Source organism: Odocoileus virginianus, chromosome 16 (genome assembly GCF_023699985.2).
Source record: "Odocoileus virginianus isolate 20LAN1187 ecotype Illinois chromosome 16, Ovbor_1.2, whole genome shotgun sequence".
NCBI classification, from domain to species: Eukaryota; Metazoa; Chordata; class Mammalia; order Artiodactyla; family Cervidae; genus Odocoileus; species Odocoileus virginianus.
In genome coordinates this window covers 29,693,921-29,719,399 of record NC_069689.1, presented here as the reverse complement: position 1 = coordinate 29,719,399, position 25,479 = coordinate 29,693,921, and the positions used below count along the sequence as shown (strand labels likewise).

Below are 25,479 nucleotides of genomic sequence, written 5' to 3'. Positions count from 1 at the left end.
GAGACCCTCTATATACTCGCTGATTTTCTGTCTACTTCTCTCAGCTGTTGAGAGAAGGGTAAAGTCTCCATTTATAATTGTGAAACTGCCTATTTCTTCTTTTGGTTCTATCAGCTCTGCTTCACATATTTTGCACTTCTATTGTTTGCTGCACACATGTTTAGGATTTTTAAGTCTTCTTAGTGGACTGACCCTTTTATCACTGTTACAGAATGTCCCTTATCTCTGATAATTTTTTCTGCTCTGAAGCCTACCTTATCTAATACAAATTCAGTCACTCTGGCTTTAAGATTTGCACAATATAATTTTTTCTGTCCATTTACTTTCTACCAGCCTGTATTATTATACTCAAAGTGAGTTTCTTTTACAGTGCATATAAGTGAGTCATGTTCTTTAATCCACTCAGCCAATTTTTGGGAAAAAAAAAATTATTTATTTGGCTGCCTTGGGTCTCAGCTGAAGCACATGGGATCTTTCGGCATGCTGGATCTTTCACTGCGGCATGCTAGCTCTTTGCTGTGGTTTGCAGGCTTCTCTCTCAGGTTGTGGTGTACAGCCTTTAGAGCATGTGGGCCCAGCAGCTGCAGCACATGCATGGGCTTAGCTGCCCTGCAATATATGGGATCTCAGTTCCCTGACCAGGGATCAAACCTGCTTCTCCTGCACTGGAAGGTGGATTCTTAACCACTGCAGCACCAGGGAAGTCCCGACTCTGCCGATTTTAATTGTTATATTTAGATCATTAATATTTCCTGTAATGACAGATATATTAGAGCATAAGCTCACCATTTTATTTTTTTGTTCTCTGCATATTTGCTGTTTTATTTTTTCTATCTCCCACGGGTTACTTGGAACATATTTTAGAACTCTGATTTTAGTTATCATTTTGAGTGTATCTTCTGTTGTATGTTTCTCACTGGTTTTTCTTGGTATTTATTATATTAAACATACCTTATTACAGTCTACCGATGTTGTCATTTTACCAGTTTGAGTGAAACACAGAAACCCTATGTCACTTTATGTCCTTTAACCCTCCTGTTTGTAATATAATTGCCATGAATATTTGCTTGGTGGTGGTGGTGTTTAGTTGCTAAACTCTTTTGCGACCCCCATGGACTGTAGCTGCAAAGCTCCTCTTCCATGGGATTTCCCAAGCAAGAATACTGGAGTGGGTTGCCATTTCCTTCTCCAGGGGATGATATTTCCAACCCAGAGATTGAACCCATGTCTCCTGATTTACAGGCGGATTCTTTAACACTGAGCCACATGGGAAGCCCAATTTCCAGTATACTATAGTTATATATGTATACTTTACATATATTTTCCCCTCACATCACAATTACTGAAGCCCACGTGCCTAGAGCCCAAGTTCCGCAGCAAGAGAAGCCACTGCAATGATAAACCCATTCAAAGCAATGTATAGTAGTCCCTACTAGACACAATTAGAGAAAGCCCACATATAGTAATGAAGACAGCACGGCCAACAATGAATAAATTAAAAATAAAAATTAAAAAAGTAGGTTCCTCCATTTATATATATTTTAAATATGAATTAAAATTTTAATATATGATGAATATATATGTATATTCTTCAAAATCTCAGAGCACTAATTTTGCTGATCCAATATATATAAAATGTCTGCTATTAATGACAAATCAATCAACCACATAAAATTCATTTTCTGTTAGAACATGTCTGCCTCACCATTTTACAATTTAAATAAACATACTAATTCAAATCTGTGACAAACACCTCACTTCCCAGTTATAATTATTAAGACAGACAAATTGGTTCAGGAACCTCGACATGAATTGGTTGCTGGCATGACATAAAGTGCAGCACCTTCCAATATTTCCTGCTTTGCTATTGGAGATATTGTCTCTCAAGAACATGCCCTCTTGAATGAACTGTCTCTCTTTTGGGTACCAAACCTTAGAGGGCAATGTAGGCCTCAGGAGTGAGAAGTATACTTTAACAAAGATGAAAAACAGAAAAGGAGAGGCAAGAGACTGGTAGAAGGGTTCTCATACATTAACTTTAGTAAAGTTGAGGATCTAGAAATTTATCTCCTCAAAACTAACCATGCCAACATGATTAGCTTGAATCCTTGGGACAGTCCTAGAATATTTATATCTTCATTTTAAGATCACTAGTCTAATGGTCATAATTATGAGGGAAATCTGGATCTTTTAAGTTTATGAGTTTAGCACACTCTGACACTATATTATATGATAAAACAGTCAAAAGATTTCCTAAGTCCCAATTGCTGCTGTCTTTGTAGATGAGATATAAGGCAGAAACAATAACAAATCCATTGTTAAGTTGCCGAGTCTCCTAAAATAATGCTTCTAAAATAAACTAAAAGGAAAAAGAAAACTGCTGCTTCCAAATAGAAATAAAATGATATTTATATAATTTAAAAACAATACCTCCCAACCAAGACCAGCTACAAAATCTTCATATGCTTGACTTCCTCCTGTATTGGTGAGAATGGAATGTTTGTCTTCTTGTCCTTCAGCAACATAAAATACTGCAATCTTGTGTGTCTCTCGGCTATAAAACAAAAGATTTCACCATTCTTTTAATCATTAATTCATCCAATAATAAACTTCTAAATTCTAAATGGGACAATTAAAAAAGATGAAAATGAATTAAACCTTATAATCTACAGAGAGAGATCTAAGTAATTGTAAGTAAAAAATTCTGAAAGTTACAAATTTGTGATCTGAACAGAAGAAAAGCATGATTACTTCTGACTGAGAAATTAGACAGAAATTTAAAAGAGGAGGTAATATGAAGCTCGGTAAAGGTAACTAAGATTTGACAGATGAAGAGAAGGTATCAGGAAAGACTCATAGGTGTGAATGCACAAAGCATCCGAAGAGCTGCCTGTTGTACAATGTGGCTGAATCCCAGAGTTAGAGGGGCTGCGTTTTAGAACTAAAACTAAGTAGGAGGACAGAGATGAATGAGAAATGATCCATTTCTCCAAATTACTTATAAGAAATTCATACATAAATACTATAAAACTTTATGAAATAACTGACAAGTTCTGACATTTTAGTTTTAGTTCTCCCAAAACTAAAAATGCTCCTAAAAGCAAACTTCTTGTATGAAATTTGGCTTTCCAAGATAACAATAAATGACTCAAGAAAACAAGAACTACCAATGTACTTCTGGTTCAAAGACACAAAGTAGAAAGTAAAAGAAATGGAAAAAGATGCTATGCAAACAGTAATCAAAAGGGCTGATGTTGCTATATTAGACTTTTAAATAAAAATGTTACAGGTAGTTCAGAGAAAGACGTCTTAGGGTGAGGTGGGGGTTGGTTTGGGTACAAGGGGTTCTTTTTTCCTTTCTGTGTATATATGTCATTAATCCGACAATTCTCCCTCCTCCCCATTTGTCTGTCCCCATTCCCATTTTTGTATGGTATAAGCAATAAAGACTAAAAAGCTATTAGAGCTAGTAAATGACTTCAGAAAGGATTTAGGATATAGTATCAACATACAAAAAACCAACTGTACTTTTATAAACTAACAATGAACAATCCAAAAACAAAATAAAGAAAGCTATTTCTTTTATAATAGCATCAAAAATACACAATAAAAATGCTTAACAAAAATATTTTGTACTAACAAAAGTACAAAACTTAAATACTCTGAAAGCCACAAAATGTTGTTGAAGAAAAGTAAAGATCTTTAAAAAAAATCCCATATTCATGGACTTAAAAACTTACTATGATAATATTTACCAAATTGATTATAAATTGAATACAACTTTTACCAAAAATCCTAGCTTCCTTTTTTTTTTGTAGAATTTGATAAGCTGATCCTAAAATTCACAAGAAAATGCTAAGAATTACAAATAATCAAAATAATCTTGAAAAAGAAGAATGAAGTCAGAGGACTCATAATTCCCAGTCTTACCCAGTCTTAAAGCCTGCTACAAAACTACAGCAATCAATGGACTGTGGGACTATCATGGGAGTGAAAGTAGTTCATTCCCGGCCGACTCTTTGTGACCCCCTGGACTGTAGCCTGCTAGGTGCCTCTGCACATGGAATTCCCCAGACAAGAATACCGGAGTAGGTAGCCATTCCCTCCTCCAGGGGATCTTCCCAGCCCAAGGACAGAACCTGGGTCTCCTGCACTGCAGGCAGACTCTTTACCACCTGAGCCACCAGGGAAGCCCGTGGCACTACCACAGCAGAGACATATACATGTAGTCTTTTGTGACAGGATTTTTAGCACAGTGTTTCCAAAATTCATCTATGTTGCAGCATGTGTCAGCCCTTTATTTCTTCTTATCCCTGAATAATACTGCATTTGTGAATGTACTACATTTTGTTTATTCATTCATGAGTTGTTGGATATTTCCGTCAGTTTCACTTCTCGGCTGTTATGAATAACGCTGCTATAAACATTTGTGTCATTTTTAATGGACAAAAAAGGCTTTTTGCAGCAGTACCAAACCAATTCAATGGGAGAAAAAAATTAGTATTTTCAACAAATGGTCCTGAGGTAACTGGATATCTGTAATGCAAAAGAATAAAGTTGGAATCTTACCTCACACCATATACAAAAATTAAAAAGCATCACAGACTCTAAATTTAAGGTCTAAAATATAAAAATCTTATTAAAAAGTTCACAGAACTATAAAATGTCCATGTAAAAAATGACATGAATGTTTATAGCAGGATTATTCATAACAGTCATTTTGAAGGAAATACTCTAAAATTAAATTGCTGTGATAGCTATTTATGAATATGCTAAAAACATGTACACTTTGAGTGAACCTTATGGTATGTGAATTATATCTCAAGAAAGCTGTTGATTTAAGTCAGAAGTATGAAGTAAATTTAAGTTGGAATTATGTGTAAACTCTGATCCTGGCAGAAAGGGGACCTCTCAGTGTTCTCAGTATTCCAGGTAAAGGACTATCGGCTAGAACTCATAAATCACAATTAACAAAGTTGTGCAAAGTTATATACAAATGTTCACCTATTACTAAGTCAAAAAGAGAAATACATGTGCCAAATAGGAAAATTTAGAAAATAAATCTTCAAATTGCAAAAGTAAAAGAGGAATCACTTTATATTATCTATGCCCTTTTTAAAATTTGTAAAAGTAGAGCTTGTTGTTGTTTGGTTGTCCAGTCATGTCTGACTCTTTGCGACTCCATGGACTGCAGGCCTCTAATGTGAAGGAGACCTTACCTGCCCTTTAACATCAGATGTTAATTTTTCACCATTCCTTCTTATTTTTCTACTTACTACTTCTGCTAAAATGCTCGGTGTATATCAGATTGCCATTAAATAATTATGTACCACAAAAGTGAATGAAGTAAAAAAGATTAGAAAAAAGTGAGTGAAGTGAACTTGTAGGCACAAATATTCTATAATTCGAGTACTGGCAAAACATTATGAGCTTACTATTGGAAAGTTAAAAGTGAAATATGCTAAGTTACAAGCACTCTGATTCCCTATATATACATTGCAATAGAAAGAATAAAAAAAAAATTGAGATTTGAAATTTAAAAATATGGTAGTTCAACCATGAAGAATAGGAATGAGTTAATTTAGTCAAAGAAAACAGAGGATCTATAAATGGTTGAAGAGATAAGACTATAAAGTATCTTTTCCTTTTCTTTCTCCCTAATCCTGCAAACAAATAATCAGGTTTGTTTCCAGATTCTTGGCTTAAGAAGAAGCTCAAAGTTGCCTTACTATCACATAATTAGAATGAATTTTTACTTGAACCCATTATGTCAGAAGAAGAAAGGGAACTGGTTTCATTATTTAAATCTTATAAAAAAGCAAAATAAATGTCCTGTGTTCATTTGGCATATAGTATCAAAAAGAGAATCTATGCTGTCTCAGTGATGATGTCCTCCATATACTCCAGCTATATATGAGAATGGAAGTAGTTTAGCAGAAACCAAGAAACAGAAAAGCATACGGTAATGTAAAGAAACCATGAATGGCCAAGATTGGCTGGTATGGCCTGAGCTCTCAAGAGTCTGATCAGGCACTGGGAAGTCACTAAGGAATAAAACAAAAATTTCACTTCAGAACAAGGTAATTTTAACATGACTTTTGAAGCCAGGGGAAAAGAACACTTAGAGGGAACAGACACATGATAAAAAAAAACAAAGAGAGAACAGACAACAGTATTGCATTTTTAGGGGATATAATACTCATGAGGTTTTTAGGGCAGAAACTACTCTGTATTATACTGTAATGGGGTATGTGCACTCAGTCGCTTCATTCGTGTCTGTCTTTTGTGACCACATGGACTACAGCCCAGCAGGCTCCTCTGTCCATGGGATTCTCCAGGCAAGAATACTGGAGTGGGCTGACATGCCCTCCTCCAGGTGATCATCCCGACCCACGTCTCTTGTGTCACCTGCACTGCAGGTGGATTCTTGACTGCTGAGCCATGGGGGAAGCCCGAATGGTGTACACGTGTCATTATACATTTGTTAAATCTCATAATCTCATACAATATACAATGCCAAGAGTGAACTCTAACATAAAATTCAGTTAATATAACATATCAATATTGGGTCATCATTGTACAAATGTACCACAATGATACAATATAAAAATAATATGGGTAACTATGTGTTACCCACAATCACAGAAAACTAACCAATCTAATCAAATGGACCACAGCCTTGTCTAACTCAATGAAACTAAGCCATGCCATGTAGGGCCACCCATGGGTCATGGTGGAGAGTTCTGACAAAATGTGGAGAAGGGAATGGCATATCACTTCAGTATTCTTGCCTTGAGAAACCCCACGAACAGTATGAAAAGACAAAAAGAGAGAACACTGAAAGATGAACTCCCCAAGTCAGTAGGTGCCCTATTGGGGCATATTTGCTACTGGAGATCAGTGGAGAAATAACTCCAGAAAGAATGAAGGGATGGAGCCAAGGCAAGAACAACACCCAGTTGTGGATGTGACTGGTGATAGAAGCAAGGTCCAATGCTGTAAAGAGCAATATTGCATAAGAACCTGGAATATTAGGTCCATGAATCAAGGCGAATTGGAAGTGGTCAAACAGGAGATGGCAAGAGTGAACATCGACATTTTATGAATCAGTGAACTAAAATGGACTGGAATGGGTGAATTTAACTCACATGACCATTATATCTACTACTGTGGGCAAGACTCCCTTAGAAGAAATGGAGTAGCCATCATAGTCAACAAAAGAGTCCAAAATGCAGTATTGGATGCAATCTCAAAAACAACAGAATGATCTCTGTTCACTTCCAAAGCAAACCATTCAACATCATGGTAATCCAAGACTATGCCCCGACCAGTAATGCTGAAGAAGCTGAAGTTGACTGGGTATATGAAGACCTACAAGATGTTTGAGAACTAACACCCAAAGATGATGTCCTTTTCATTATAGGGGACTGGAATGCAAAAGTAGGAAGTCAAGAAACACCTGGAGTAACAGGCAAATTTGGCCTTGGAGTACAGAATGAAGCAGGGCAAAGGTTAATAGAGTTTGGCCAAGAGAACACACTGGTTATAGCAAACACCCTCTTCCAACAAGACAAGACTCTATACATGGACATCACCAGTTGGCCAACACCAAAATCAGATTGATTATCTTCTTTGCAGCCAAAGATGGAGAAGCTCTATACAGTCATCAAAAACAAGACCAGGAACTGACTGTGGCTCAGATCCTGAACTCCTTATTGTCAAATTCAGACTTAAACTGAAGAAAGGAGGGAAAACCCACTAGACCATTCAGGTATGACCTAAATCAAATCCCTTATGATTTATACAGTGGAAGTGAGAAATAGATTTAAGGGACTAGATCTGATAGACAGAGTGCCTGATGAACTATAGATGGAGGTCTGCAACACTGTACAGGAGACAGGGATCAAGACCATCCCCAAGAAAAAGAAATGCAAAAAAGCAAAATGGAAAGCAAAGGAGAAAAGGAAAGATATTCCCATTTGAATGCACTAAGAATAGCTAGGAGAGATAAGAAAGCCTTCCTCAGTGATCAGTGCAAAGAAATAGAGGAAAACAACAGAATGGGAAATACTAGAGATCTCTTCAGGAAAATTAGAGATACCAATGGAACATTTCATGCAAAGATGGGCTCAGTAAAGGACAGGAATGGTATGGACCTAACAGAAGCAGAAGATATTAAGAAGAGGTGGCAAGAATACACAGAAGAACTGTACAAAAAAAATCTTCACGACCCAGATAATCACAACGGTGTGATCACTCACCTAGAGCCAGACATCCTGGAATGTGAAGTCAAGTGGACCTTAGAAAGCATCACTACAAACAAAGCCAGTGGAGGTGATGGAATTCCAGTTGAGCTATTTCAAATCTTAAAAGATGATGCTGTGAAAGTGCTGCACTCAATATGTCAGCAAACTTGGAAAACTCAGCAGTGGCCACAGGACTGGAAAAGGTCAGTTTTCATTCCAATCCCAAAGAAAGGCAATGCCAATGAATGTTCAAACTACTGCACAATTACACTCATCTCACACACTAGTAAAGTAATGCTCAAAATTCTCCAAGCCAGGCTTCAGCATACATGAACTGTGAACTTCCAGATGTTCAAGCTGGTTTCAGAAAAGGAAGAGGAACCAGAGATCAAATTGCCAACACCTGCTGGATCTTCAAAAAAAGAAGAGAGTTCCATAAAAACATCTACCAAAGCCTTTAACTGTGTAGATCACAATAACTGTGGAAAATTCTGAAAGAGACGGGAATACCAGACCACCTGACCTGCTTCTTGAGAAGGTGCAGGTCAGGAAGCAACAGTTAGAACTGGACATGGAACAACAGACTGGTTCCAAATAGGAAAGGGAGTATGTCAAGGATGTATATCGTCACCCTGCTTATTTAACTTATATGCAGAGTACATCATGAGAAATGCTGGACTGGAGGAAGCACAAGCTGGAATCAAGATTGCTGGGAGAAGTATCAATAACCTCAGATATGCAGATGACACGACCCTTATGGCAGAAGGTGAAGAGGAACCAAAAAGCCTCTTGATGAAAGTGAAAGGGGAGAGTGAAAAAGTTGGCTTAAAGCTCAACATTCAGAAAACTAAGATCATGGCATCTGGTCCCATTACTTCATGGTAAATAGATGGGGAAACAGTGGAAACAGTGGCTGACTTTATGTTTTTGGGCTCCAAAATCACTGCAGATGGTGACTACAGCATGAAATTAAAAGACGATTATTCCATGGAAGGAAAGTTAGGACCAACCTAGACAGCATATTAAAAAGTAGAGACATGACTTTGCCAACAAAGGTCTGTCTAGTCAAGGCTATGGTTTTTCCAGTAGTCATGTAGGGATGTGAGAGTTGGACTATAAAGAAAGCTGAGTGCTGAAGAATTGATGTTTTTGAACTGTGGTGTTGGAGAAGACTCTTGAGAGTCCCTTGGACTTCACGGAGATCCAACCAGTCCATCCTAAAGGAGATCAGTCCTGAGTGTTCTCGGAAGGACTGATTTTGAAGTTGAAACTCCAATACTTTCGTCACCTGATGCGAAGAACCGACTCATTGGAAAAGACCTTGATGCTGGGAAAGATTGAAGGCGGGAGGAGAAGGGGACGACAAGAGGATGAGATGGTTGGGTGGCATCACTGACTCAATGGACATGAGTTTACATGAACTCTAGGAGCTGGTGATGGAAAGGGAGGCCTGGTGTACTGCGGTTCACAGGGTCACAAAGAGTCAGACACGACTGAGTGACTGAACTGCACTGAATATTTATTTTATGTATCTGGCTGTAACATTAATTTTAAAAACATGAGAACAGACAAAAGTTTAACTAAAATATTCTAATAGATAAACCATGCCCTAATTACATATGAAATTCTAGTAAATTTAACCCAGCAAGAAGTCATAGGACCAAGGAAGGTTTATCCCAAGGATGCAATAATTATTTAATATAAACAATCTAATAAATATGTATCAACTAGGTAAGAAAGCAAAGGCTGAATGCAAAGTAAATAAAAATATATAAAAACTTGGAATTGATGCTTAAAAGGATTCCAACAACATTTAACACTTTTCATTATAAAATTTCATAGGAAACAAGCTTTTTTTTTTTTTGAGCAATATTTACTTTATTTTTTTTTCCATTTATTTTTATTAGTTGGAGGCTAATTACTTTACATCATTACAGTAATTTTTGTCATACACTGAAATGAATTAGCCATGGATTTACAGGTATTCCCCATCCCGGTCCCCCCGCCCACCTCCCTCTCCACCCGATCCCTCTGGGTCTTCCCAGAGGAAACAAGCTACTTTTTCAGCAGGATAAAAATAATCTATTTCAAACTAATAACCAATATTTTACTTACAGATTAAATAGAAGAGTCATTTCTATTAAAAGTAGAAAAGACAAGGGATGACCAGTCTTCCTATAGCTATTTAAAACTGTAGTGAAAGTTTTAATCAGTGTGATAAGACATGATGATATAAGCAAAAGAAATCATAACCTTTTTTTGTCATTACTTTTTGAAAGGAGATGATTTGCAGAAAATGATTATGCTGCTACCGCTAAGTCACTTCAGTCGTGTTCGACTGTGTGACCCCATAGACGGCAGCCCATCAGGCTCCCCCGTCCCTGGGATTCTCCAGGCAAGAACACTGGAGTGGGTTGCCATTTCCTTCTCCAATGCATGAAAGTGAAAAGTGAAAGTGAAGGCGCTCAGTCGTATCCAACTCGTAGCAACCCCATGGACTGCAGCCCACCAGGCTCCTCCACCCATGGGATTTTCCAGGCAAGAGTACTGGAGTGTCTAAGAGTGAGACAACTATAAAACGTTTAAAATCAATAAGAGTCATTCCAGGGTGGACTGGGATGACCCAGAGGGATGGGATGGGGAGGGAGGTGGGAGGGGGGTTAGGAATGGGGAATACATGTACACCCGTGGCAGATTCATGTCAATGTATGGCAAAACCACTACAATATTGTAAAGTAATTAGCCTTAATTAAAATAAATAGATTTTTGATTTGGTAATGGCAAAAAAAAAAAAATCAATAAGAGAATTCGTTAAGGTATCTGGATACAAAATACAGTGAGGGGAAAGATTCTACTCAGAATAGCAACACAAAAGTAAAATATACCCCTAAAAGTAATGTCCGGGCCTCGGAACAAATAAAAAACACTCTATGATTATGAATGGGAAGAATGATAATAATAAGGGTGTTTACTCTTTCCACAGGAAAGTTTTATTGCAAATCCAATCAAAATATCAATGGGATGTTTTCCCCCTGGAAAACAACATCGTAATTCTAACAAAACTCTGGAAGAAAAAACAGGTAAGAACATCTACAAAAAGAAGAATGTGTGTGGATGAGATGAGGAAGAAGACTGATCCTATCAGATACTAAATTATAAAGCTGTAATAAACAGTAACATCTCCAGAAAATTGACAAATTAATAGCAATAAACAGATAGCCCTGAAACATCTTAATATTTGACAAAGACAATATCAAGTCAATGGGAAAGATATGATCTTTAACAAATTCTAAAACAAATTATAGAAATAGACTATTTTCCAACTTTCAATGTGGTTCCATTTCTCATTCCATAAATCAAAATACATTCCAGATGGGATAAAATATTAATATAAATACTTAGAAGTCTAGAAAGAAATGTAACTAATTGATTTGAAGACAGAACTCTCTAAGCACAATTACAGAAATTAAAAAGAAGATTGAGAGATAATAATTACTACATAAAAATGAAAAACCTCTATGTTAAGCAACCTGAAGATGTTGACTACTAAACTAGAAGAACTCCCACAATAAACACAAAAATTAATCCTTAAGACATACACACATGTAAGAGAGCTCTTACAATTAATAAAAATTCCTAAAGAGGAAAAGGACAGTAAGAGAGAATTTGGAAACGGATTAAAATTTTTTTACAAATATATGAAAAATATTAACTTCACTAGTATTTAAAAACTATAGGCTAATAAGACACCATGATCTGCCCCTCAAATCATAAAAATTAAGAAAATGTGATTAATATCTTGTGCTGAACAGGCTGCAGTTACACAATGTTGGTGGGATTAGAAATCAGTACTTACTGGAAAGCAAGTTTATAATACATATGGCCTGAAATAAGTTCTTATGCTTTGACCTAAGAATTCTATTTCTAGGAATCTACCATAGGGCAAGAAATAAAAACTCATGTCAAAAATTCGTAGAACTCGGTGCTATAAAAATATTTTTTTTGAAGAATATCAAAACAGCAGAAGAAAACACTCACAATACAGTTTTTTTTAAAGACATAACTTCCTACATATTACTATGATTACAACTTTGTAAAACAAAAATGATATATATGTCTATCAAAAAGAAAGACTAAAATACATAAAGAAATGTTAACAATAGTCTTAAGAATAATAATGGTGTTATTCTTCTATTTTCTGTAATAGCCAAAGAAATCATACATTATTTTAAAAAATTATTCTGAGGAAAGCTAAAAACAAGGAAAAACAAGAATGACTGGAAGTGAATAAAAACTACATTTTTCTATAAATTTGGCAGTAAAAACATGAAAGGGATGAACTATAGCTTGAAAGGATAAAAACTGAGGAAAGTTTTGTTTTAAACATGTAACAAACTTACAGCAAGAGAAGTAGAAATACAAGATAAAGAAGAAATAACTTTCTAAAGATCCTAGAGCAGACTAAGAAAGTAGGAAGAAGAAGCATAGAAAGAAAAAAAAGTGCTTTTCTGACCAAGAAAACGAGCAAGAGAAGATGGTTCAGTACAGAGAAATTTAAAAAACGAAGATGTAAGGTATGTGTGTTTGATGTGGGAATGGTCTGAATCATCTTCTTCACTTTGCATTCCTACAGAATAGTGACAGCAGGGTGAATGGCTTGTTACAAACTAGTTTCTCAATGGTCAGAATATAGAGATGACTTCTGACTATACGGATAGCTTGAGGAACAAAGAAGTGGTTTATAATAATTACTTTAAGAAGTAAAGTATTATAAAAGTGATCAAGGGATAAAAAATTTGCCAAACAACAGAGATAGCATTGTCGAAGTAAAGATGCATGAATCTACAGTAACTCCCTGTATCATATTGTTCTGATAATTTTCTCTAGTAATGTACTGCTGCCTAGGAGTAGAGAAAGCAGATGTTAAGAATGATTCTGATTAAAGAACTGGTTACAGAAATATATATCTATAAACAACAGTTTCGATGCTGTAAGAGAAGGCGTTTTAAAAATGGTTAACAATATGTGAATTTGCTTGACAGGCAGGCAAGTGGAATCAGTGGTGGGTGGGCAAACTGACTGGGAGAACATGAAAAGCAAAAACTGTAGACACGAAAGTATATAACACCACTCAAGCAAGATGTTGAGACAGTTAAGAAATGTGAATGTTAAAGAGGTTGTGGATTTCAAATTTCAGAAATATAAAGCATTCTTAATAATGGTAACATCTGAAGTATTGCTTTACTAATGTCTTTCTAGCTATACTGCCCAAAACTCCTATTCGTAAATTTTATTTTTATGAACCTAAAAAGAAAAGTAGTACGCATATGTAAGTTGACCATATGGGAATTTCAGTTAAGTAATATTTTGTAGTTTCTAGTATGAGTTTCCCAGGAAATTGCATCCAGATACACCAGGAATCTGGAGATTATTAAAATAATGATATAACAAGGTTTTCACACCAAAAACCACATTAAAATGGGTATATATCCAAGGTTTTAAAAAGAAATCAGGTTTATAGCAATATGACAAACCATCTCCATCTTCTTCATTTCACTAATATTTTCGTAGCTACTAGCTTATTTACACCAGGCATTTCACTTTGGCCTCTTATACTCATCAAAAGGGAATATCTAAGTATGGGGAAACTAAAGGACATTTTATAGGTTCAATCAGATTTATTCAACTCAGAAGATGACTCTGAGGTATATAAAAAGATATAAATAATCCAAAGATACCAAACATTTAAATGTAGCTGTACATTTTTAAAAAATGCTTATTATTTCTAAGATATGCGTAAATGAAAAAAGTTTGTGTTCAGAAATTTATAATTCAACAACACACAATACATTATTATTCACATCATGAATAGAAACAGATGATGTGCTAGATATAGACTTGAAAATTTCTCAATGACTTACCACTGTCTTGAGTCCAAGTTCCTAAGTTCTCTAAGTAGTTTTTCATTTTTCTTCAGGAGATGAAAGCTCCTCCTAAATAGAGAGATTCATAAACATGTTCATCATCTTTGCAGTGAATGACATGACAGTCCTGGAAACACTTTCCACTCTACTCATGCAATTGTTACACTGTCCTTGCTTTTTCATACTTCTAACACAAAGGAGAACAGACCCTACAAAAAATGTAAAGAATATATGTCATTATTTCTACTGAGTCCTTCATACAATTCTGCTTGTGCATCATTATTCTCTTGACCATGTAAATGTCTCTTTGAAGATGCTGTGAGTTTCCCAAACTCATATTCAGAAAAATGGATAAAAGTACTTTGTAGGTTCCTTCTCAAGTTTCATAAAAATGTGTGAGAAAGTTGTCCCTCATGGGAAACATTTCACAAAATCTAACTCTTTACCAGATAGGGATGCGTCATCCAGATGGAATTTGTTTCTTTCTTGTTTTACATTATATGCATTTTTTACACTACAAAGCAGTGTGTAAATTTTACCAAATACATTATACAGGTGCTGAATATATATAAATTACATTCATGAAAGTAAAACAGAGCTTCCCTTCTCTAATTTTTCTCAAGAAACAATATATGGGCCATTGAACAGCAAAAGAGAGTAGCTGCTGCTCCTGCTAAGTCGCTTCAGTCGTGTCCGACTCTGTGCAACCCCAAAGACAGAAGCCCACCAGGCTCCCCCATCCCTGGGATTCTCCAGGCAAGAACACTGCAGTGGGTTGCCATTTCCTTCTCTAATGCTTAAAAGGAAAGTCACTCAGTCGTGTCTGACCCTTAGCGACCCCATGGCCTGCAGCCCACCAGGCTCCTCCGTCCGTGGGATTTTCCAGGCAAGAGTACTGGAGTGGGGTGCCATTGCCTTCTCCGAAAAGAGAGTAGAATAAATTTAAATTAGTAGCAATTACCTGTACTGGACATACCAAATTGTGATCCTGATATAACCTGGCTTTCCCATAAGGCAGAGGATATACTCTTTTAATAAATGGAAGTATTTAAACTAAGTAAGATTATAAACACTAGGTAAGCAAGTAGAATTCCAATTTAATGCTTCACATGCATTTGACTTACTTTAAGATTTATTCATAGTTATATCTGAGCTGCCCTACTATAAACTGAAAATACATTATATATATAAAAACATTTCTTCTTTCACTTCCCTATAAGCTTTTAGTATTACAGAAATTAAAAAAATAAATGTATGCTAATAATGCTTATACTTGTATAGTTTACAGTTACAACTTATACTTCTACAGTGTACAGTTTTACTATTTTATTTACATTGTCTAATTTAATTCTCACCATCATGTGAGGTAGGAGTTATTTCCTCAATCTGCAGACTGTGGCCCGAGGCTCAAAGTTTAAGTTTCTCTAACCTGGATCTTCTGATTTAAGTCTCATGCCTTTTCATTTAACTCCTACTTAACTTCCTACAAAACTCTGTTTTTAATGAGGTTTTGCAATATGCATGAAAGAAAACAACATTAAATAACATTAAAAAAATTAAATCTAAATTCTTTTTGTGATTTGATGTTAAATCCTGAGTTAATTTCTTTGATACAAACAAGAAAGTATCATATCACTGTTTGTCTAAAAAATAAAAAAATTAGGCTTATATGACACAGTAAGAAATATACACTGGGCCTGTGTCCCCAATTCCTTAAACAGAGCTCCTAAAACTCTTGTAATTTCCTGAGTATAGGAGGTGACAGTAAAGTCTTACACAGACTTCCTAAAACCTCTGGAGTTTCCTTTTACTTTTGTTCTAATAAGGTAACGCTCGGTGGTGGTCTCGTTAACTTCAGGATGGGGCCTCATCACCAGAAGAGTAAGCCACCAGAAAGAGCAAGCTTGAAACTTTCAACCCTGCCTCTGAGGAGAGAGAAGAACTAGAGAATTGAGTTAATAATCAATTATGCATACACGGTAGGACCTCCATAAAAATTCCTCAACAACGGGATCCAGAGAGCTTTCCTGGTTGAACACATTCACTGTGCTGGGAGGGTGGCACACCCCAACTCCACAGGGACAGAATTTCCACACTTGGAATCCTTCCAGACTTTACTCCACTTACCTCTTCATCTGGCTGCTCATCTATATCCTTTAATTGTCCTTTATAACAAACTGATAAACCTAAGTAAATGTCTTAAGAGTCATTATAATTAATTATCAAATCCAAGAAGGGGGTTGTGGGGACCCCTGATTTACCCAGACTTGCAACTGGTGTCTGAAGTAGATGGCAATCTCATCAGTCTAAGCTCTTAACTTGTCTGTGGCAACTCCAGGTATTGTTGAAACTGCCTGGTGTGAGAAACTCACACATTTGGTGTCAGAAGTGTTGTAAGAAAAAACAGTTTTTCCTATTAGCTTACATGAAGGTTGGAAAGAAGATTTTTCTTAATTATTTGAGGTATGTGTTCTAAGTCAGACAGTTATACTAGTCATTATGAAAATGTTAAGAGTTAATTCATTACATTCAATTATCTTCTTATTCCTCTGAAACCTGATTATGACTCAGTGGACTAAAAAAAGAAAGAAAATCTGCCTACTGGTCAAAGAACTAATTGGTAGGTAAAATTTAGTGATGGAAAGAATGGAGACTAAAATGCTGATCGTAAGATGAATAAGACTAGTATTTCTTTTTAAAAAAGGAAAAACCTGTCCTTTATGCTTACCTTTTGTCCCAGGAATTCATTCCCAATATACTAAGAAGCAATCTGCAATAATAAAATGCTGATTGAGGTTTCTGAGGTGTTGGTTCATCTTGTTCTGCAGCTTTCATGTTTAAGTCATTAAAGTGTTTCTCAACAAATTCTTTTTCCTCTGTATGCTGCTTAAGGATAGCATTAATAACGTCATTCTCCTGTTTTTCAGAAATGCACACAGGCTGTGGAGCAGGGATATTAAGTGAGACTCCAGTTCTCTGTAAGCATTCAGGACTGGTTACACCTAAATACTGCAAAAGCTCATCAAGAACATCTTCTTCATCTCTTATCGTGTCCCAAGTTGGTACAGTTTCTCTAAAACTTCTTTTAAACTGGAGGGAAATCCCATCTTTAACTGTTATATCTTCTAAGCATTCATGAGATGCAGAAGGCTCTTCTGGCTTCTCTTGGTGAGACAATGAAAGTACGAGAGATGTAGGTTCTGACAGACCACTTACAAGAGGTGGTCCATACAGGATGGCAGAATCCCATGAATATTTTCCAGAAAGATCACGTACTATAATTCTGACATTTGAATTGGCTGATGCAAGACCAGCAGATAAACCTCCTCCAGGTATACTCTCTTCAGCTCTGATCTGGATACAGGACACTAAGGTTGTATTGTTTAACACAAAGAACTGAATATTTGGACTCTCGAAGAGTTCAGGGGAAAGTTCAGTGCTTTCACTGTAATGATTGTCGTGATTCTCACACACCTGACTTGTTAACATAGCAGGACCACCACTCATTGGATAATGGCCCAAGTGATTCACCAGATGTGTAATAACAGTGCGGGCAGCTATGGAGATTAATCCTTGCTGCATTTGAGTTTTCACTAGGAATAAAGAAAAATATGAGTGAGTGAGAATACTGCTGCTTCCTAGAGAGTCATATAATAATGAAACAGCAAACAGGGATTCCATCACATCAAAATCACATTCAAATATTACAGCAAATATTTGAGGAAATATTTTCAATGTAGCATATGAACTACAAGAATGATGGCAAAGAAGAAGAAAACTACTCAGATAAAGTTTTGTTAATTTTTATAAGAAAGCCATTTTAAAAATTTTTGCTTATGGATTCATATTAATGATTTAAATTGAGGCCCTTAAATGTACATCATACCTTCAAAGAAGGTTCAAAAGTGTTTTAACATGTGAAATAGCTTTGCTCCCAGATTAAAAAATCAACAAAATCCAACTGATAAAGTTTCTTATCTTATCAGGAGATGCAAAGACATAGTTTGTAACATGCCTTAAATGTCATTTAACTATGGCTTATATGGATGATGTAAAAGAGTCAGAAAAAAGTGATCTTTCAACTAAACTTCAGGAGTCAGGATCAATTTAAACAGTGAGTCAGTGTAGCCTGCATATGCCAAGGAAATTTTAAAGGAAAAATATTTATGGCTTGCTTATTTTTCTAAGGCAGTAAACAGATAAGGAGTACATCTATATGAATAACTTAAAAAAAAAAACAACCCATAGGAAATGTTAAAAATAGAAAACTCAAAGAATACAGCAGTAAGAGGCCTGAAGAGGCAAGGAGCCTAACGTCAGGACTTGAAGGAAGAGGAAAATGGAGGGGAGGGAGAAAGGAAGACAAATAACACAGAAGGAGAGTAAAGGGAAAAAGAAAGAGAGTAAACTCAAGTTTTAAAAGTTCATAAGGGAACCAAGTTGTACACTGTTGGTATGGTTACTTTAAAAGAGGCAAGAGAGACAAATAGTGTCATATATTCCAGGCTATAGCCTGGAAGATTCAGAACGGACACCCCTGGGTACAGGCAAAGAGTAAGCAAGAAGTCAGCAGCTATGCCATTAATACCAATAACATCTTCTTCATTATTTTGAATATAAAAAAGAACAATTTTCTTTGGACTTTTATTGATTTGGAAATGTTACTGTGTCAAAATTTTAATCTTCTTCCATAATCAATCAAGTTTTATTATATATATGTATATATAAACATTCTTCAATTTACCTTAAAAAGTTCCAGTTTTATCAAGCTGTTCTTTGATTATAGTTAGGGCTAGCTCTGAAAATGAGCTATTTTAACACTAGATAACAAACTAAGTGACTAATCTTAATTCAATACTACATTTTCAAGACCTATTACGGTAAAGCAAAAAGATATGTCACTAAATGATGAGAAACGGGTAATCTGAATCTAGTGTCTGTCTTTTGCTTCTCTAATTGTAACTTAAAATATAATGAGTGTTCCAAATGTAAGAGGCCTTACAGATAAACTAGCCAATACTTCTCATTTTGCACAAGAAGACAAATGTGTTCACAAGTTCAGGGATTTGCCACAGATGATATCACATTGCGGCAGTGTTATTTTCATCTTTATCACAACTCAAATATCCATATTTTTCTCTTTTGTTAAACTGTTCTTTTCTTTTGGCAAATTACTTTGACATAAGGAAACAATGCATTCAAAAAAGTTTTTTTCTGCATACAGAGACAAAAAAGTAGTACTTAGCATAAATTAATAAATGGTGAAGATCAACTGGAAAAACTCATTTAAACTAAGCATTGAAAAAATAAATAAACTAAGCCATGTTTTAAATAGTAATAGAAAAATATGATTAAATTAAGTTTTTGATGAAGGAAAACTTTTTTCCCTTCTTCCTTTTGAGTGACAAACAGGTGACTCATTTAGGCAGTGAATCTTTGCAGAACATTTCTCAAGAAGCAAAAGAGTGTAATTAAATAGACTGTAGAAAAGAGAAGAATTTCTAACTTTGGCTTCTTCTGTGATCATGGACAAGTCACATAAAACTTCTTAAACTCCATTTTTCTCTAAGGATAACATGGGGTTTTTGGTAAAGATGAATTGAAAACTCATATACAAAGCCTGATATAACTGAAACACTACAAATCAATTTTGAGAGCACTGTAAGTCACAAAGGTTTTATGAGTTCCTTTTGCAAACTTGCCTATAACTAAACTGTAAGAATGAGCCAGCTCCTTCCCTAAAATAGGACCCAAGTCTAGGTCCTGTCCGTCCCATACATGCTCCCCTCAAGGAAAGAGACAGTCAGAACGCAGTTTAGTGAGCTTGTTCACAAATGTCATAATTACTAACACCAAGAACATTTAACAAATGAACTTAGATTTCAGAAGTAGGTAAAAGCATTTTCTTTCCTAAACTGCTTCGCTAAATTCAGGATATCTGTAAATATAAAAGGATTAAAAAAAAACCACCTTTCAACTTGTTAATTTGGCAGTTAGGTTTACTTAGATTTATTTTGAATCATAAGCTACTGAACATACATATTTTCTACATATATACTTAGATATAAAAAACATGAAATTCTCTAATTTAGAAATTAAAAATGAAATTCTAAAATAACTAGCCTTGTGAGAAAATGCAAAATGAAGATATCAATGCTTCTAATGCATTGGGTAACTATCATTCATTTAAATAAATCTATTCAAGGTTGTCTTTTCAGATCGTCAGATTAAACAAACCCTACAGCATTTGCAGCAAACCCATAATTACAGATTATTATGGCACACAAAAGCAGCAAGACATAAAAAGCTGCTGCAATTCACTGCACTATAACAGAACATGCAGAGGAAGTTAATTTTGGCAAATGCTTTAAATATTAGCTTTGCATAATATGTATAGGTGAAACTATAATTAAGACAGAATGAATCCTTTGGAGCCTCCTTTCACTGTGACCCTGCAAATGATGACTTTTTGCTAATAAGACTACTGCCATTTGACAAAAAGCCAACTTCACTACCTTGCTTTATTCTTTAGTAAATTTAATAATTACAGCTACTCCTGCCAATAGTTTTCAAATCAGACTTGTTCAGTCCAATACTGAGCTTATTACGGACACTGCTTAGAAATCTTTGGCCAAAAAAGTACTTGAAGATGATATTGCATGCCTTAGACAAGGGCACAATGATTAGCCATTTATGCCACATTAAAAAAAAAAAAAAAAACAAACCCTCAGCATGTAGTCACTACAGACCACAGAATCACCTGCTGTTAGCTCACAGCTGTTCCTAAAAGGTTCTGCATTTATCTGGTCCTTAATACCTTTAAGAAAGTCCAAAGGGAACAACTTTAATACATTTAGAGAATAGTACCCCATGGAGTATTTGGTATCAATATAAAGCTCATCTGTTTAAAATCTTTACACCTTTCTTTTACAGTGACTGTTAATGGCACAGTAAATTTTACTTGAAATACATTAAAACTTCCCTTTTAGTAAGTAAATATTAAGTAAACTATTTATTTCACTGTTTAAGAAATATACTATATAGTCCTGAAACAAGTTTTATCATTTTACACCTTTAGAAATGCAAAAAGAATATTTTCATTTAACTTTGTTTTTAAGTAAAATAAACACTGTATTATACTATGCCAAATCTAAAGAAATAAGTCACCTATATCAATTTCTAGTTTCTTAGAAACTAGAAACACTCCTAGCACATACGTGTTCTAGACAAACTATTAGGTATTTGTGGTTTACTCAAAACCCAAGACCTGTATTTCCTTGATACATAACTTCATACCTTCACTTGCATTTTACGGCATCAATCCATTACCATGGCCACATTCTGGGTGTTTTAATCATTTATAACTATTCTACCTTTAAAAGTCAAACTCTTCCTTAATAGTTTATACTCTGACCACAACCTCCTAGTCCAGTGACTTTCCAATTCTGTTCTGTAGAGCCCTTGGAGAGGGCTCTTAGATATGAATGGGAGAGAAGTCAGCAGAATCTTCACTGTAGCTCTACTTTAAGAAGTTTTACAAAGTAGACTTCCTTATGAAATTTATCTGAAGAGTGTCTGCTGCTCATTCAATAAACCACCGTCCTAACATACTGATAAGGTCAATGGTTCTCAACCTTGGCTGGATATTAATCACCTGCAACATTTTAAAAGTTCCAGCAATCCCAGACCAATATATCAAAACCTCTATGGATGGGACCAGAATATCAGTATTGTAATATGTAGCCAAGGCTGAGAATCATTGTTCAAACTTCTTATCACCGACCACATCTACTTTCTGATTCACAGGATCTCCTCTACTTTCTTCCAGCTTATTAGCTATTTCCTAACATCAGTTCAATCCTTACCAACTCTTGATTCTATAACTAAACCTATACCAATATTCTGAAAGCTATCGTTCCCTTGTCTATCTGCCAGATCCAATTTACTGAATGTTGAGAGATGCAACCAAAACATTGTGGTTTCTACTTTCTGTTGGGTCCTCAATAACTTCTGTCAGTCCTCTTAATTTATTTCAATTTTTTTCATCTTCCTGATTTCAGAAGAAGAGCTAATATTAATACCTAAACTTTCTAGCTCTCAGGAACCTCACTCTGTTAATGAACCCCTTACAACTTTCTTTCTCAGTTTATAATTGAGTTTAACTCTTTTTGTCTTTAAAACTCCTTTAATCCTGAATAATCTTATCTGTTTTTATCATTTTTCTTGACTTTTTTAAAATTAAAAAAAGTTGAGCTTTTTTTAAAGAGCACTTTTGACAAATGGCTCTTCTTCCTTACGTCCTGCTTGCTCTTTAAACCCACAGTCATCCACTTCTGTCCTACTTCTGTGCTAAAACCAAAGTAGATGTATTTGTCAGTCTTTTTGTACTTAATATCTCTATCATTTAATACCTGTGGCCAGTCTTTCAAAAATCTTTTTCTTCTGCTTCTGAGAAACTACTCTCTCCTGGTTTTCCTTCCTTTTCAACCTTTTCTTCTCAGAACACACACATCTGTATAAATACATATTCCTAACGAAGACTTCTCTGCTAAGATGTAGATCTGCATGTACCATGAACTGTCCCACTAAGTCACATGAATATCCAATAGGTGGCTCCAAGTTAAACCATTTCTAATACTGCTCTCATTTCCCTTCCTAATTCTCTAAACTTTCTCATACTCTTGGTCTAGTTTGGGGAAGACATAACCAATTTAACCCTTTAGCAACTCTTGTTTCTCCTACTGCAACAGCATCATGATTGGTCTCTGATCCTGCATTAACTTCCCTAAAAATCAATCTAACATATTAGAGGATCAAGCAAATCCCCTTTTCTGCAAAGGACAGAGAGTAATTATCTTTGTTTTTATGGGCCATGCTCTCTCTGTCCAAACTACTCAACACTGCTATTACTACACGAAAGCAGCCATAATGATACATAAATGAACAGCATGGATGTGTCTCAATAAAACTCTATTTAGGTGGCAGGTGTGGGTCACAGTCTGCTGACTCCTAAAATACCACTCTCAAAGAGTTCTTAATACTAATTTTACCATGTATACCACCTCCTTAAAACCCTTCAATAATTGCGGGATTTCTCTGGGCTACCCCTGCATCTTTTTTTATTTTTAATTGAAGGATAATTGCTTTACAATATTGTGTTGGTTTCTGCCATACATCAACATGAATCAGCCATAGGTATACATATGTCCCCTCCCTGATGAACTACCCTCCCATCTCCCACCCCTCTAGGTTGTCTCAGAACACTGGGTTTGAGTTCCCTGCATCATAATATACCCCTGCATCTTGGATGTACTTTTATTTTTATATGTAATCATATCATAAGGTTACTTGTCTACATAGTTCCTTATCTCAGATAGTAAACTCACTGAATAAAAAACATATGGTTAAAGAACTTAATCAGAAACAGAAACTATATGGTTAAAGAACTTAACCAAAATAAAGAACTTAATCAGAACTTAATCACAATATGGTTAAAGAACTTAATCCGTATCAGAATACCTATAAAGGGAATGTCATCACATATCATCTTAGTAATTGTGTATCTGAAGTTATTCCTTAAACTAAAAATGAACTTAGTTATAATATACATGGCAAGGTAAACAATTATAAATTAAGATATACTACCTTTCAGTATTTCTACCTAGGCCTCAAATCATACTCTGGCAGAACCCAAGCAACAATACTGTCCTGAAGAGAATTCATTTTACCTTCTGTTACTGGCTGGAGTTTAGAAGATCGTTCCGAATCAGGAGAGTGCAAAGGTTCAGGCTCTTTTAGGCTTTCCAAATGCATAAAAGGATCATAATCTACAGATGCCAAATCAGAAAGACTTATTGGAAAATACCTTGGATTGCTAAAACACTGAGCTCCATAAACACACCCATGTAATACCTGCAAATACAGGGGAAAAAACATACCAAATTTTCCTTTTCAGTGAAAACAAAAGTAAAAGGAGAAAACACCTGCTAATATAAGAACTTGACAAAAATTTTAAATATTTAAACACAGCTCTTCAATCAAGGTAAAATTTATCTTAAAAAGAATGAGCAATATTTAACTAATGATTCTTACACATTCAACAAAGATTTCACTTTTCAAAATTTTGCAATGAAACAAAGTCTTGTAAGAAGTACTTTTTAATTATCCATAGGTACTGTAAGATAAATCTATGTTCTTAGAAAATTCCTAGCTCTAAAACAATGAAAATGTAATACCAAGAAATGTTAATTCTTTAGGTTTCAAAAATCCTTGGTTACCAAATAAATAATAAAGCAAAGGTTACCTTATAAATACAATTAAGGACAGATTTTTCTATTTTATCATTTTCTGCTCCTGTAGCATGGACTGGTTGGAGCAGTGTCTTAAGAGGTAAGGCCATGATCCAGTCCAGAAGGCACAGAAGTAAGGATACCACCAACTGCAACAACAAACAAAATCCCACATCTTCAGTACAACCAGAAAACAGAACATTCAAACTTCAAATTATCTGTAAGTATAAAATATACATAGCAAATCTAATGAACTTTCACCCATTCTCCCACTGTAAGCTTTCGTGAAGAGCGAGTGTAAAAGAGGAAGAGGAACTAGGTACAAGCCAGGTGATTTGGCGTCTGTCCCTTGGGTGGCAGGCGTAAATGGTGGAGTGCGAGATGTATGGTCTAAACCCTTCTCTCCTCTGACAGGGCGTGAGTTGGGAGTTTCCTCCTGACTGTATGGAATTATGCTAGGAGTGGGGTTTATGACAAGAGTGCTACAGCCTTTCCTACCTATTTTTGATGTGGTATTTTCTCAGTCACTTGATGTGTAGAGGTCACTTGATTAGTTTCTGGATTTCTCTCAGAGAGAACTGCTCCATGTGTAACTATATCTTCCACAGGCCCAAGAGAGGAGGAAAACTCAGGAGCCCTCTAGGTCACTATCCTGGTGACTCCCTCTCTGCTTGTTCTTTAACTCTTACTCTTCAAGGTGTTATACTTTGCTAACCTATCTTATTCTCTAGCTTCTCCTTAAGTGATCACATATATTCCCAGTTTAATACAACTCATATAATGACAATGCCAATAATTTTGTTTCCAGCCTCAAATTTACTACATTAGTTATATAGATGGTGGTCTCTACCTGGGCATCACTTCTTATGTGCAACACACTAAAAACTGAAATGCATCTTTCTTCAAATATCCTGCTTTTTTCTTTATTCCCGATGCTAGTGATGAATGCCACTTTGTCAATATTTACCTTTATTCCTTTAGCTTTATTTCAGAACATTATAAATTCTCATGGAGATTATT

At 35.5% G+C, this 25,479-nt stretch overlaps 1 protein-coding gene across 7 annotated transcripts in view; it reads right to left on the bottom strand.

Moving 5' to 3' along the window:
* Positions 1 to 25,479, bottom strand: part of RALGAPA1 (Ral GTPase activating protein catalytic subunit alpha 1) — a 195,892-nt gene that overhangs the window by 47,260 nt on the left and 123,153 nt on the right. For all 7 annotated transcript variants that reach the window (XM_020870530.2, XM_070478028.1, XM_020870532.2 and 4 more), the window contains 5 exons: positions 24,474 to 24,608; positions 23,899 to 24,082; positions 16,899 to 17,763; positions 14,168 to 14,239; positions 2,431 to 2,554 (listed from right to left, as the gene is read on the bottom strand). In XM_020870530.2, the coding sequence (XP_020726189.2) occupies positions 2,431 to 2,554; positions 14,168 to 14,239; positions 16,899 to 17,763; positions 23,899 to 24,082; positions 24,474 to 24,608 (1,380 nt within the window). The remainder of the gene's footprint in view (positions 1 to 2,430; positions 2,555 to 14,167; positions 14,240 to 16,898; positions 17,764 to 23,898; positions 24,083 to 24,473; positions 24,609 to 25,479) is intronic.